Below are 16,293 nucleotides of genomic sequence, written 5' to 3'. Positions count from 1 at the left end.
TAGTGCCAGCAAGATATTCCTTTGAGTTGCTCTCCTGTAATAGCTAACAAGAAGCTTTTAGGAGCTGAGGTCCTTCGATGCCATGGGGGTGCTCCCATGTGCCAGGTCTCCGGAGCAACAACACTAAAATTAGCTCGAGTTAGCAAAACGTCAGCATTTTAGCAGAATGGGTCTGTGGGGCTGGAACCTACTGATTCACACATCACAAAATGGTACACTTTTCACTGCGGGTCATTCTTCAGCATAAACGACTACTGTGGATAATACATTGATTTCTCCAGTCCCTTGTGGGTAGTGTTCATGAAGCTTCTTATGTAGCTGTGTGTCGTGTTCCTATATGAAAACTTGCGCATGTTTTGCGTTTTTACAGAACTTATTCCATCTTCATTTTTAAGTACAAGGAATGTGATTGTATCCTATTAATAGTGCAAATTGGAATCAGTTGCCCAGGAAATGTGGGTTATGGGGGAAATTTTTAAAAAGAATGGCAAAGATCACAAAAGTGTCTTGAGTCTTTTATTGAAATATCTAGTAACAGTTTAGGCGGTTTGTCCGTTCCCAATGCAATGACACAGACAGGTTTTACAACGTTAAGTTACTGCAGGGGCACAAACAGACATGCCTTTAAAAGGCAACTAGGAACATGGCGTATACATGGTGACTATGCTGTGTCTGAATACATCCTTAAAACTATGGGTTTTCATAGTCTGTTGCCCATAGGTCGAGCAGATGGGTATTCTACCACAGTACGGTTAACACTGAGAGGATCATATTATTTTTGAACAATACAGTTTGGTGATCGTCACAGTAATAACTGAAGCCCATTCCGGTGAGCTGCATGAACACAAACGGCAGCAATCTGATGCAGGTTGAGCTGTGTAATTAGAAAACCATTCATCAGGCCGTGGGCCTTTCACAGGTTGTCTTGAATAGTCAAGCCATACATCCAAATCCAAGTGGTCACTTGGATGTTTTAGTGCTGGTATTATCTGAAGAAGGTAAAAGGAAGGGGTGGGGGGGTATTTTACAAAAGGACAGGGTGTATAGATTTGCATTGGTGATTTGGCTTTGTCTTTTACAGGTCTTGCTATGTCACATCCACTGATAGAAATACATTGGTATTAGGATGGGGGATGGGGGAGGGGAGTTAAGCGGAGGCATGGCTATGTGGCTATGGACTGCATGATCTCATGGCACAGGCATTGACAGAAGCCGTAGAAGACACACAGAACCAGGGTGGAGGGCACCAGGCTGACCAGGATGATTCCCAGGGTGAGCTGCTGGATCATCAGCAGGTAGATGCCCAGCGGCAGCGATGAGAAGTAGACTAGACACAGGACGCCGATTAGGAAGCTGGGGAAGGTGCGAGAGGTCCATGCGCCGCACTTCTGCGCAGGCAGGTGGCAGGGCAGCGAGGCCAGGCTGGCGGGCCGGTACAGGCGCACCATATTGAGCATGCTCATGGAGTCTGATGACTGCGACTCGCCCGGCACCTCCATGATGGTAATGACCAGGCAGTCGGAGGAGCTGTGTGACTGCTCACCGGTTGTGACGCAGCCGCCCCCAGAACCACCACAGCCACCCTCTCCACCTCCACTCCCGCTCAGGCTGCCCGGAGTGAGCAGCACCTCCCCACTCGGGGTGATGGAACCGCCACTCTTCCTGGCGCGGTCCTGGTAGGTGAGGATGGCCAGGATGTTGCTGTCGTCCTGCAGCAGCCAGATGTCATCGTCAGACACGTGCGTCTCGTGGCGGCAGAAGGGGCAGCTGACGATGCTGGGGGACGAGTTCTCCACGATCTTCTTCAGGCATTTGGCGCAGACGCGGTGGAGGCAGCCCAACACCTTGGGCTTGCGGGTACGCGTGTCATAACGGTTGTAGCAAATCTTACACTCCAGCTCCTCCACGGTGTAGACCAGAGGCTGGTCTGTCTCCAAGGTCAACTTCTCCAACTTCTGGCTCATTGTAAGAGAGAGAGAGAGAGAAGGGAGGGAGGGATGCCCAGCTAGCCAGAAATGTAGGCACTAATGCAGCAGTGCCGTGTTCTAGAGACACCCTGCACTGAGACACCCTGCACTTTCAACAACAGCTGCGGTCTCTCCGGTAAAGTTTTGTCCCAAGATTTGTACGATTTCTGTAAAAGATTTGTATGAAGATACAGTGAATGTTATTAATTGGTATTGTCCACGTTGACGTGCACAAGAAGTGGAATCCAAATTATGATTTAAGACACTGATATGATGGCTCATACTTTTTTACACCTTTTCATAGTAAAAATACATTCACAATCATGCTCTAATATATGTTCATGGTTGATCCTGAACACCCTGAATAATAGAGTTCGTATTCACAGTTGAGTATGCATGCTGAGTATGGCTTTACTTTCACAACAATGTGTGGTGCTAAATTAGCATTTGAGGGCATAGGACTGAGGTTAGACAGCTTTACATCTTCAACAATGCTGTATGACTGGTCGCTACCAAAACGTAGCGCATGCCCACCTCGGATCAGAGATGTTCCTCTCCAGATGAGTTTCCAATGACAAAAACATTTGAACAATTTAATGAGAGAACATTCCGGTTTTGAAAATCCCTGTTATGTGTAAAATGTGTAAACAGAAAAAAATACACAAGTGTATAGAAGGCGGGAACCATGTTTACATGTGCCAATGCCACTATTGCTTCGAATATCCAAAATATGGAGGGATGAATTGGATTATATCCATCAGGAAATCTTGGGGGAGTTGGTGTCAGATGATCCAGCTAGAGAGGGCCAGTGGTATTCCCAGTATAGGTATTCCCAGGACCTTGGTACAGCAACATGGTCCCTCCTCTGTGGAAAGAACACAAGGGAATATATATCAGGGAACATTGGAAATCCAAAATATATGTAAAACCCGCACACTAGGGGCCTTTTGATTGTCTTGCAGGCTAAGCCGCTGCATATACAGTACGCTGCATGGGTTTGAATCCAGCCTACTGCTATTTCCGTTTGGGACTGCTCCACTCCTTAAAAGAAATATGCACTAGTTACGACAGATGATCAACTTTGACCGAATTCTATTTTTCATTTCAGAGTGCATGAACGGACAAGGTGTCAGGTTGTTGTCAAAATGTTGGTAATGTCAACACCAGTTTACCAATACTTAATTCAATGAATTTGGGTCTATGCATTTCTTCAATATCAGCCTATTGTCTTTATCCAAGAATTGTATCCACACATCCTTTCATCACTATCATATAGCCTACATCCCAGAGCTACATCCTTCATCACTATCATATAGCCAACATCCCAGAGCTACATCCTTCATCATTATCATATAGCCTACATCCCAGAGCTACATCCTTCATCACTATCATATAGCCTACATCCCAGAGCTACATCCTTCATCACTATCATATAGCCTACATTCCAGAGCTACATCCTTCATCACTATCATATAGCCTACATCCCAGAGCTACATCCTTCATCACTATCATATAGCCTACATCCTTCATCACTATCATATAGCCTACATCCCAGAGCTACATCCTTCATCACTATCATATAGCCTACATCCCAGAGCTACATCCTTCATCAGAAGAGAGCGTTCATCTCATGCTTTATTTATGGTCATCCAATGTCATTCCAGTTGCAACCTTTAATGGGCTTATCATGATTCATCATCCATAATAGGTACTGTGGTGATCCTCAATGTCCCCAGTAATAGATCCTATTTCAGTACATGACACACTGACATCACGCTCAGATGCGCGCGACTCATGGCGGTAGTAAGAAAGCCATCTCCATCTGTGCCCATTCAACATAGCCTAGATTTAATTTTTTATTACTTCCAAACAAAATGACATTTTGGGGTTCTCATACGCTTGCAATGATATTTTGATTCTTGCTTGAACAGTCGTTAAGATTATATTTGGTTGTGATCTTTGCAAAATAACTGTTTTGGATGCAGCAGTTGTTAGCTGGAATGCTAACGCTCATTGATATAGCAAAAAGCTAGCCAAAGAGCCATTTTACTGGTTGAAAGGTTTTAGTATTATACAGTTGATTTGTGATGATGACAAACATTATATTAAGCAAGGACATTCATACGAGACTTAAAATCCAATTATAATCCAAAAGTAATGTGAAATGCACTCATAAGCAACATGTAAATAGAGGCTTTTTTTGCTGGTGTTCTATAATAACTCCCCCTTGTTCTGTCACCAACTTGCGCGCATCGCCCTCATGCGCCAATGTTTGTAAACGCAGAAAGGGGTCTATAGCCCCCTTTAACTTGCCTTTCTCCTCCCTCCCCTCTGTTAATTTACCTCTTCACCGTTCATCACCTCCTTTCTGTCAATCCACCCTCCACACACACCTCTCTCTTTAATACAATCCACAGTGCTGAGAAGTTGTGCATCACGGGGGTTGGGTATGCAAAGGGATGGATGGAAGCCCTATGACATGTGGCACTGTAAACCACTATTGTGTTATGGGACCCTTCTTACATACAGTTGAAGTCGGAAGTTTACATACACATACACCCCACCCACAAATTTCTTGTTAACAAACTATAGTTTTGGCAAGTCAGTTAGGACATCTACTTTGTGCATTACACAAGTAATTTTTTCAACAAATGTTTACAGACAGAATATTTCACTTATAATTCACTGTATCACAATTCCAGTGGGTCAGAAGTTTACATACACTAAGTTGACTGTGCCTTTAAACAGCTTGGAAAATTCCAGAAAATTATGTCATGGCTTTAGAAGCTTCTGATAGGCTAATTGACATAATTTGAGTCAATTGGAGGTGTACCTGTGGATCTATTTCAAAGCCTACCTTCAAACTCAGTGCCTCTTTGCTTGACATTGTCATGACGTTACCCTCTTTGGGTACAGCGAGCACCATCCCCCTCTCTCTGTCTCCTACACTCAGGCTGCTGCAACCTCAGGTCGTAAATTCCTGGAGGAGATTATCTCCTCATGGCCACAGTATAGAGAGAGAGAGTGAGTTTTCATAGAGAGAACAAAGGAATTTCTTCCACCTCACAGAACTTGAGGTCCGAACAACATTTATGTTCTGGAGAAGGTATAAAAGATCGCTGAAGAATCCAGCTACGAACTGGTCCGTTTGGTACAATTTTGTGAAACTCATGGGAGCAATACGGCCACATTACCATAACACTGTTTATACAATAGCCTCAGATATGAGGCTTACATCTAATTGTTGTATAAAATGAATGAGTGAGGATTATACTGTTTGTGAAATTGTGTAATGTGATTTTGGACTGTTTAATGAAGGAAACTCCAATTCCCTTTGGAGTTTAACTAAATCAGAGGTCCACCCATGAGCACAGTTATGGTCTGGCGTCCTGGGACAGGCCCCTTTCTGCTCTTCCGAATAAAACCCCCACCTTGAGAATTTCTCAACAGACCATGTTTCTCTCAATTACGAGAGGACAAAGGTTGCAGACCAGCTTACCTCGATAACGAGAGGGCTAAGGTTTGAGTAGATGGCTGAATCTTTTAATCATACCATGTGGTTAAACTTTTAGACTATCAATACCGACAGAAGAACAAGTCTTTGATATTAATTACTAGTCTGCAGCTAGGAATTCGGTAACATTGAACGCGAAGACCGACAACCGCCGAAACATCTATTCTATAACGACAAGAATGAATGTCAGTCTGAATTCTAACCACGACAGAGAGAGAGAGAGCGGGCGGACAGACTCTCCAACAGAAACAAACTTTTCAACAGAGATCCCGACGACACACTGAGCGTAAATATATATATTGATTGCAATTTTTCCCGAATGAGTGAGCGTTCATGTGCAAAGGATTAGCATTTAAATTGTTATAATTACCACTCTTTCTAACAAGCCGCCATACCGGTTTAGCCCACTAGGGCACATCCCCGATCATTTCTTTGTAACCATATCTTGTTTGTTTGTTATGCATGTCTGTGAGTACTTAGTTAGTAAATAAATGATTTTAAGACAATTGATGTATGGATGACTTATAGTGAAAACTGGGTTTGTGCAGATAACCAACAATTTACGACGTTTGGAATGAGACTAACGTGAGGTAATTAAGAATTCATTAATCAGAAGACTAAATGATCAGATATTAAAAGATCTGAAAGTTATATTAGGAAAATTATAACTTTGTAATCTGAATATTTTCCTTGGTGCCCCGACTTCCTAGTTAATTACAGTTTCATGATTAAGTAGTTTAATCATGTAATAATAATTACAGAGAATTTTTGATAAAGGTTAATCTTCAGTTTAATGATGCCAAAGACACGACAACATCATGTGAAAATCAAAAGAAATCAAAATTGTAGACCTCGACAAGTCTGGTTCATCTTTGGGAGCAATTTCCAAAAGCCTGAAGGTACCATGTTCATCTGTACAAACAATAGTAGGCAAGTATAAACACCATGGGACCACGCAGCCGTCATACCGCTCAGGAAGGAAACGTGTTCTGTCTCCTAGAGATGAACGTACATTGGTGCCAAAAGTGCAAATCAATCCCAGAACAACAGCAAAGGACCTTGTGAAGATGCTGGAGGAAACAGGTACAAAAGTATCAATATCCACAGTAAAACGAGTCCTATATTGACATAACCTGAAAGGCAGCTCAACAAGGAAGAAGCCACTGCTCCAAAACCGCCATAAAAAAGCCAGACTACGTTTTGCAACTGCACATGGGGACAAAGATCATACTTTTTGGAGAAATGTCCTCTGGTCTGACAAAACAAAAATAGAACTGTTTGGCCATAATGACCATTGTTATGTTTGGAGGAAAAAGGGGGAGGCTTGCAAGCCAAAGAACACCATCCCAATCGTGAAGCACGGGGGTGGCAGCATCATGTTGTGGGGATGCTTTGCTGCAGGAGGAACTGGTGCACTTCACAAAATAGATGGCATCATGAGGCAGGACAATTATGTGGATATATTGTAGCAACATCTCAAGACATCATTCAGGAAGTTAAAGATTGGTCGCAAATGGGTCTTCCAAATGGACAATGACCTCAAGCATACTTCCAAAGTTGTGGCAAAATGGCTTAAGAACAACAAAGTCAAGGTATTGGAATGGCCATCACAAAGCCCTGACCTCAATCCTATAGAAAATTTGTGGGCAGAACTGAAAAAGGATGTGCGAGCAAGGATGCCTACAAACCTGACTCAGTTACACCAGCTCTGTCAGGAGGAATGGGCCAAAATTCACCCAACTTATTGTTGGAAGCTTGTGGAAGGCTACCTGAAACATTTGACCCAAGTTAAACAATTTAAAGATAATGCTAACAAATACTAATTGAGTGTATGTAAACTTCTGACCCACTAGGAATGTGATGAAAGTTTCTGTACAGCACTTTGAGATATCAGCTGATGTACGAAGGGCTATATAAATAAATTTGATTTGATGAAAGAAATAAAAGCTGAAATAAATCATTCTCTCTACAATTATTCTGACATTTCACATTCTTAAAATAAAGTGGTGATCCTAACTGACCTAAAACAGGGAATTTTTACTCGGATTAAATGTCAGGAATTGTGAAAAGTTTCAATGAGTTTCAATGTATTTGGTTGAGGTGTATGTAAACTTCTGACTTCAACTGTACCTTATTTTTTTTATCAGGCATTAAAATGCATTAAATAATTTTCCTTCCATCAAAATAGTCGGCCAACAAGTTGTAGCACATATGTATGGTCTCTCTCTCCTCTCGCTCGCTCTCTCTCCCTCTCTCTGTGTGTGTTTACTAAGATGATGAGTCACACACCAGAATGTCAGTGGGAGAGAGTTGTGGAGAGTGAAGGAGCAGCACAGCACACTACAAGTGCACAGATCTGATTTCCCTCACCGCTTGTTCTGTCATTATGTAACACTTCCTTCCTTCCTTCCTTCCTTCCTTCATCTTTCCTCCTCCCTTTTTTCTCCTGCGCACAGGTTGTTAGAATCTGAACTGTGCCTATAAATATCCCACCTGTAGAGCTGGGGGGGATACACAAGGTGTTTTATATAATGCCTCCTTTTTTCCCTTCTAAGACAGCGGGGCGATAGGGAGGTTGGAGGGGAGCCCTCTCTTTATGCTGATGGAATAGAGAGACTGAAAAAGAGGAGAGCGAAGAGACAGATATAGCTTACAGATAATGACGATGACATTGGGTGGCAGGTTGTCTCTAAGGGATCTGGGGATGGGAAGAAGAACACAAGGTTGCATAAACAATAGGAAATGTTTCTTTGAATAGATGTTTCTGCTAGGGCCAAGGAATAGATGTTTATTCTAGGGCCAAGGAATAGATGTTTATTTGAATAGATGTTTCTTCTAGGGCCAAGGAATATATGTTTATTTGAATAGATGTTTATTCTAGGGCCAAGGAATAGATGTTTATTTGAATAGATGTTTATTCTAGGGCCAAGGAATAGATGTTTATTCTAGGGCCAAGGAATAGATGTTTATTCTAGGGCCAAGGAATAGATGTTTATTTGAATAGATGTTTCTTCTAGGGCCAAGGAATAGATGTTTATTTGAATAGATGTTTATTCTAGGGCCAAGGAATAGATGTTTATTTGAATAGATGTTTATTCTAGGGCCAAGGAATAGATGTTTATTTGAATAGATGTTTATTCTAGGGCCAAGGAATAGATGTTTATTTGAATAGATGTTTCTGCTAGGGCCAAGGAATAGATGTTTATTTGAATAGATGTTTATTCTAGGGCCAAGGAATAGATGTTTATTCTAGGGCCAAGGAATAGATGTTTATTTGAATAGATGTTTCTGCTAGGGCCAAGGAATAGATGTTTATTTGAATAGATGTTTATTCTAGGGCCAAGGAATAGATGTTTATTTGAATAGATGTTTATTCTAGGGCCAAGGAATAGATGTTTCTTTTAATAGATGTTTCTGCTAGGGCCAAGGAATAGATGTTTATTTGAATAGATGTTTATTCTAAGGACAAGGAGGCTCTAGAAGCAGCACTGTTGTCCTCTTGGTCTGCAAAAAAAAAAAATGTAATTACCGGCTACACATCCTGAAGGGACAACTGTAAAACACCCGGACATATTTATCCCTCTGAGGAAGCTGTATTTTATCCCTCTGATGAAGCTGTATTTTATCCCCCTGATGAAGCTGTATTTTATCCCCCTGAGGAAGCTGTATTTTATCCCCCTGAGGAAGCTGTATTTTATCCCTCTGATGAAGCTGTATTTTATCCCCCTGATGAAGCTGTATTTTATCCCTCTGATGAAGCTGTATTTTATCCCCCTGAGGAAGCTGTATTTTATCCCTCTGAGGAAGCTGTATTTTATCCCTCTGATGAAGCTGTATTTTATCCCCCTGATGAAGCTGTATTTTATCCCTCTGATGAAGCTGTATTTTATCCCTCTGATGAAGCGAGTGTGTGTCTTTGGTTAGTTAATGAGCACAAAATGAAGTTGCCCTCATTTCGAAAAAGCTTGTGTGCATGAGCTAAATATAGCTTGGTCCCTATGAAGCTAATATTTGGAAATAACTTGCGGGAACTAGGGTAACAAAAATGCATTTAGGACTAAGATTATAGGTATATGCACTAAGACTAAGCTATGTGTATTTTTTTTTTTGTCAAAACAAATCCTCTAGGCCACTGACACTGAGTCTCCCTAAGATACTATTGTATCCTACCAGAGCTCTTTGGGAAACCGAGCGAACTAAGTGACAAACGGCAACGCTGTAGGAACCGTGACTCTCATGTTACCACACAGAGACTGATACAGCTGTTTGAGGAACACAGAGAAAATAGACTACTGGCGTTGTATGGATGAGCATTCATATCCTCAGGATTCCCATTGACCTGAGCCCAGTACACAATGGAGCTCTTCTCGTGGCTTTTAACAACTTCCATTTGGTGTCAGTTTGATCATTTGCAAAGGCATTAACACGCTTGCAGACACCTCTGGCCACAGACGTCACCTCAGCGTCTATTCCATGTCATTTCACTGAACAACGTTGATTCAACCAGTGTGTGCCCAGTGGGAATACATAGTGTTTCCTTGTCTAATTAGCTGACAATACATCCAGGGTGGGTTCTAGACAGGTGGAGGAGGCATCACTCTTCACCAGAGGTAGAATTATGAGGAAGACAATAGCCAACTGTGTCATTTCATGGCTCTCAGTAACAAAACATAAAATGTCCTACTCCCATTTTTTATGAGCTAAAATAAAAGATCCCAGAAATGTTCCATACGCACAAAAATCTTATTTCTCTCAAATGTTATCCTTTGTCAAGATAATCCATCCACCTGATAGGTGTGGCATATAACGAAGCTGATTAAACAGCATGATCATTACACAGGTGCACCTTGTGCTGGGGGACAATAAAAGGCCACTCTAAAATGTGCAGTTTTGTCACACAACACAATGCCACAGATGTCTAAAGTTGAGGGAGCATGCGATTAGCATGCTGACTGCAGGAATGTCCACCAGAGCTGTTGCCAGAGAATTTAATGTTAATTTCTCTACCATTAGCTGCCTCTAACATCCTTTTAGAGAATTTGGCAGTATGTCCAACCGGCTTCATAGATTAAGGCCTAATTTATTTATGTAAATTGACTGATACCCGTATATAAACTGTAACTCAGCAAAATCTTTGAAATTGTTGTGTTTATATTTTGGTTCAGTATATATCACCTACCATTTCCTTAAAGGGGACATCTGCAGTTGCTACATAAATGTTTGGATTTAATAAATTAAAGATATATACCCATTGATTCTTGAAGAATATAACTTAGAAATGCCTCATGAGCTTAGTTCAACTGGCACACCCCATCATAACCAAAAACATAAGCTTGTTTTACTCCAATGTGTGTAAACATTGTAAATGTAAACAAACACTGTAGCCTCATAACATGGTTAAAAAGATAATTGTGATATCATGAATTGTCAGTCCTTCCATCCATAGTATATTAATTTGAGAGTGGTTACATTTCTCCAGGCCCATCCCTCAAATGACGGTTTGTTATGGTTTCAACTGCGGACTGGCCCTATAATTGAATGTCAACTTGGCAAGCCGTATTGCTTTTATTGCTAGTCTATTCTTGCCTTTTATAGTGGACAAAGAAACTGCAAATAATTATCTAGAACATTTCACACTTGTATGCCTACATATGAGCTCCCTTGAGGAGCAGCGGTCTAAGGCACTGCATCTCAGTGCTAGAGGCATCACAACAGACACCCTGGTTCGATTCCAGGCTGTATCACAACCGGACGTGATTTGGAGCCCCATAGGGCAGAGCACAATTGGCCCAGCGTCATCCGGGTTAGGCCGTCATTGTAAATAAGAATGTTATTATTGTATTGTATTACAATATCTGAATGTGGCAAATAGTTGTATATTTTTCCAATATATTATGACATGAAATATATTGCGTACAAATATATTATCAATATACTACACTGTATATTTTAGAAAATAAATTGAGTGATTTGAAATTATTAAAATATATATATTCAATATATTTTATTTCCAAAAGGGATTATGTAGCTTTGGGCATTGTTTTCTAGGAAATCTACATGCCATCAAGCCTTGCCTGTGGCTGCTGGTGTGGCCTGCTGGGTCGGAGGAAAGATACCTGTTAAGAAGACAGCATGATGTCAGATCAACAGGCAAACATCTGTGGCCCCTTTTCTATGGCAGGCACAAACACTGACACACATCACTGTGCCAATACCAAGGCTCCCTACACGCTATATCCGCAAACAAATGCTATCATTTCATAGTGAATTATTGCTTTTTTAAACAATATATTTTCAATCAGAAACAAAATTGTACAGATGTTCTTTTTAAAAAAACAGGTAACATTCAAATATTGTTTATGTTTACACATCCCTTATGCCTGGCTGTTCCACAATGTAGAAATGTAACTGAATAGAATATAAAATAATATAATAGAAATGTTATTGTCCATTTGGTTATAATGGCCATTCGTCGTTTGCCTATTTCCCAATTTGGCTCCGGCCAAATGATACACCACGCCCACGGACGTTAGTTTCTTCTCCGCAGTGAGTCTGAACGTGAGTACCTGCCTGACAATTTCTAGAACACAAACACATTCTAACTGTTCGGATTGGTCCCAGAAACAGATGGGTCGGGCCAGAGCCAGAACACAAGTGGGTAAAGCGGTATTTAGAAAATGTGTCATTGGCTTTGACATTCTGATTGATTAGAGACGATCAAATGGCTGATCACTTTGTTTTGTACAACACCTCACGGCAGTCTCAGACTGAAGTATGTAGCGAACATAGAGCAGCGGAAGAATTCAGTTTGAGTCGTCAAGCAAATTTCCCAACACTTCCAGACAAACACACAGGGTCAGTTGCGGAACAGCGCCCCTGAATGGAGAGCAATTTTATGGTTAAGTGCCTTGCTCAAGGCACTTAGCCATTACTGGGGCTATCGCCATTACAAGAAAACACCAATTGCATTACAGGCCTTAAATCCTAAATCAACTATAAAACAAAGCAGAATAGTGTAAACAAACACAAACAAACAATCAGTGTTGACGTTATATTTGCTGCAGGGAACAGTCCACATACCTGACAAGATGATATGAAGAAGTAAATGAAACTGTTGTACACTGAATAATTCACTTTGAACCTGAGATATATTCAACATAGTAGCATTTTGGTACTGTATAATACAATGAAGCTAATTCACTTTGAACCTGAGATATATTCAACATAGTAGCATTTTGGTACTGTATAATACGACGAAGCTAATTCACTTTGAACCTGAGATATATTCAACATAGTAGCATTTTGGTACTGTATAATACGACGAAGCTAATTCACTTTGAACCTGAGATATATTCAACATAGTAGCATTTTGGTACTGTATAATACAATGAAGCTAATTCACTTTGAATGTAAAAATATAGCTTAGCCCAACTACTTCCTTCCTACTTCGGAAACTATACTGAAATATAACACTTGGCAGAGAACAGTTCAAAACAATCCATACTTTATGAGACAGACACTATTGTGTCTTCTTCTTTCTGGTTTTAGACACAGCAAATAGTCAACTCTGTTCTGATTTGATGTGATCTGACAGGTTGATAGGAAATGCAACTGGGAATAGTGGTGGTCAACCACACGTTTCCACTCATTGCATTCCCGGTCTGACTGACTGAAGTCACTAATTATTTTGAAAAGCTGTACAATTAGGTTTCTTTCTTGTCTTACAGCAAATGCATGGTTGCTGGGTTGCTTCTAAGTATGAGACATGCAGTAAAACAACATTGTTTTAGATGCATGTTGTTGCCAGGCATTTTGAGACCTGTACTGAAGGACCTGTATTCATTTTGGAACATTAATCAAATCCCATTGTTAAATAGTTATATATAGAGTATCTATAATAAAAAATCAATAATTCAGTGAATTCTTCTTCTCCGACTTTCATTTCATTTTTTTTCTTTTAATTTTTGGGGTAAAAATGGCCAAGTCAAATAATGACACTTACATTTTTTTTTAGATTATACTAGTTCTTGGGGATTCATTTTTCAACCCTGTCTTAAGTCATTTTTTAAATTATAAATATCTTTTGACGTTTCTCAAAGTCAAGACATTGAGCTGTTTATATTTACCATGTTAACACTATTTTGGCACTAATGAAATGACTACTTTGTGAGTAAAAACACACATGTCCAATTGAAGGCTTATGAGTATTTACAACAATAGCTTATTCTAATAAAGTGGGGTTTTCTCTGTCAAACACCCATGCCGTTTTGATCAGCAGCAAGCCTCTGGAACTCCTGTTGCAAATGTTTTATCACTACAGGCGATTTAAAAAACGCCTTTTAAAATGGACTCCATATTTAGTTTAGGCAATTAAACTGCACAATATCATTCTAGCCTAGAACCTATTGTGATAGGCTAGATATTTATTTCAGCAAAAACATGTTTACAGCTGTTTTTGTTTCTATTAGCCTGTTGTGCTGCATTAATGTGTGCATTATAATTCCCAACAAGAACAAATGTCAGCCCTGTTGCTTTGGAGTAGTATTTAGAACCAACTCATTAGAATTCAACATCCCGAAGATGTAATACATTATCCAACCTATTCTCCTGTATACTAGCTTATAGACTAATAATATTGTACGAATATATTTATATCATTTTATGTATTTGCCAAAACCATATAGGTGTGAGCCGTGTGACAATTGTATAATTCATAGCCTCATTGCGATTGAATATAGCCCAGTCGCAACAAGCCCAATTTAGATTCAGACTAATCCAGCAATCACATTTCGCCGCAGTTAGGTGCACTCACCCTTGATCCGCAAGTGTAGGACAACCTGGCACACCGTGTGACAATGTCTTCCCGTCAAGGTCCAAGGTACCCGAGGCTTATCGCCATCACATTTCTCCCTCCCTCGTTATCTAGTGTCGCGCGTTGTCGGTGAGTCACTGTCGATATTGAGGTCCCATCTGCCCGTGTCCGACTGCTACATCCCCCTCAATGCGGTAGCGCGAGCTCCGTAGCATCAGGACCTGCACGGATTTCTCTTCAGTGGTTGCTGTGGCAACAACACCAAGCTCATGCTGCATGCGACTGAGCTGCGCGAGCCTCGGCGGTCAAGCTTTGCTTGTGGCCTGTGATGGCTGGAGACAGCAGAACCTGTGGCAGAACTGTGTGGAACCATTACATTTCAATGCCAATCACTGGAAGGTTGTATAAATGGAATTATTCATTTTCAAGAAATTCTACATAACCATTCCATGTTAAACAAATTACAAGTAAACACACAGACAAAATCAAACAAAAGCATGGGGCATGAGCTGAGAAACTGAAAGAATCTCCTACAGACAGGAGTAAAAATACAAATTGTGTCTTTGTCGCAAGCCTTTGCTGCAGCCCGAGCCGTTTCCAAGGAAACTACCACTTTATCCCTCAATGGAAAGGCGAGTCCGGAACAAAACACGCCTTTTTCGTGGCAAATTAGAATTAGCAGGTTAGGAGAATAAATGTAGCATGTTAGGATAATTAGGTTAAGGTTAGGAAATTGGTTAGCGTTACCGAAAATCAGAGTTGGGACACGTCACTATTATTCGAGTCACAAGCAAGTCTCAAATCACAAGTTCGAAATCAGTCATAAGTAGAACCGGTCGAGTTTAGAGTAAAGTCCTGTAGACCTATGCTCTCAATTGTTGCCAAATTTGTTCATATTCTTGAGCAATACTCTCTCCCTACAATTTATTTGCCGTTGGGCTGCACCCGATCCTCTAGCTGTACAGCAAATCCCCAATCTGTTCGCTAGCTCGGTAGTTTTCAAACCTTTTGACCCACAAGCCCCAAAAAGGAGTGGTTCAAAGCTCGCAACCACCGCACATATACTCGCGCACAATGGCTGCGCAAATGTAGCCTGTAATTACAGCCATAAACGGTGATGCATTTTCAAAACGCAAGATACAGAAACAAACGGCGTTTTACACCTGCATTTTGTGCTGAAAGTCATTCATGATAGCAGTCAATATCGTCTCGGGATATGTCACATTCCCACTTCTCTGGAATCCAGAGCAAGAAGGATCATATGGCCTACCTGTGTGCAGCGGATGATGCAGAATCGGATGGAAAGCATCAGTGGCAATTTTAGCATGTACATTTTGGTGGGGCAAACTCAGATTATTTTAGATGCATGCCAGCAAAGCCACTACAGAACACTAAACAATACATTAATTGCACTATAACGGTGACAAACGGTGCCAACAAACTGTTAGGGCCTACATAAAGCTGCCCCAACAGCAGAGCTTTCTTTTTAGCACTATGGAGTGAATCCTTACCACAGCTGCACCTGGCTACCAGCGGAGCCTTGTCTGGCAGCGAAACAGTTAATTCAGCCTCATTTACTGCCTTAAAAAAACAGCTGATATGGCTAACTTGCTTAAACAACTGTGGTTTCTACGGACAATTGAGCTATACAAACTATGGCATAAGGGAATGATGATAAGAGGTAATCTGTAATTTAAATTAAGACAATGAGCGAGTTAAGACTGATGTAGTCAATATAACTATTTGTTCAGCACTTTTGAAATGTACAGCGACAGAATTCAGAACATGGGCCATTCCTACAGTATTCTCCCTGTACACCAAGTCAGAACCATAGGATAAATAAAGTAGGCATTTAATCAGACAAAGCTCTTACGACATTCGATGATGACATTTCTCTAAACAGGCTATAGGCTACATGTGCAACACCAAGTCAGAACAGTAGGCTAAGTTATGAGGGGGAAAGGGACCAAATGATTAGGGTGAGGCACATGGGCTACTAA

The 16,293-nt window shown here is 40.8% G+C and overlaps 1 protein-coding gene across 2 annotated transcripts; it reads right to left on the bottom strand.

The window, feature by feature from the left end:
• Positions 1 to 510: 510 nt before the first annotated feature.
• LOC112255034 (E3 ubiquitin-protein ligase RNF182) lies at positions 511 to 15,316 on the bottom strand. 2 transcript variants are annotated; one of them, XM_024428077.2, is made up of 3 exons: positions 14,294 to 15,316; positions 2,502 to 2,832; positions 511 to 2,134 (listed from the first exon to the last, which is right to left on the bottom strand). In XM_024428077.2, exon 3 carries the CDS (start codon positions 1,962 to 1,964, stop codon positions 1,164 to 1,166), a length of 801 nt encoding a protein of 266 aa, XP_024283845.1. In that variant the 5' UTR covers positions 1,965 to 2,134; positions 2,502 to 2,832; positions 14,294 to 15,316; the 3' UTR covers positions 511 to 1,163. The 2 variants fall into 2 exon arrangements, with proteins under 2 accessions (XP_024283845.1, XP_042180754.1); XM_042324820.1 differs by having other exon boundaries at positions 2,661 to 2,832.
• Between the last annotated feature and the right edge of the window lie 977 nt (positions 15,317 to 16,293).

This window comes from Oncorhynchus tshawytscha, linkage group LG07 (genome assembly GCF_018296145.1).
Source record: "Oncorhynchus tshawytscha isolate Ot180627B linkage group LG07, Otsh_v2.0, whole genome shotgun sequence".
Classification (NCBI taxonomy): domain Eukaryota; kingdom Metazoa; phylum Chordata; class Actinopteri; order Salmoniformes; family Salmonidae; genus Oncorhynchus; species Oncorhynchus tshawytscha.
This window is presented reverse-complemented; position numbering and strand designations above follow the sequence as displayed.

Bases quoted from the DNA above. Each gene is read 5' to 3' on its own strand.
- LOC112255034 (XM_024428077.2), bottom strand. From the start codon at position 1,964: ATGAGCCAGAAGTTGGAGAAGTTGACCTTGGAGACAGACCAGCCTCTG.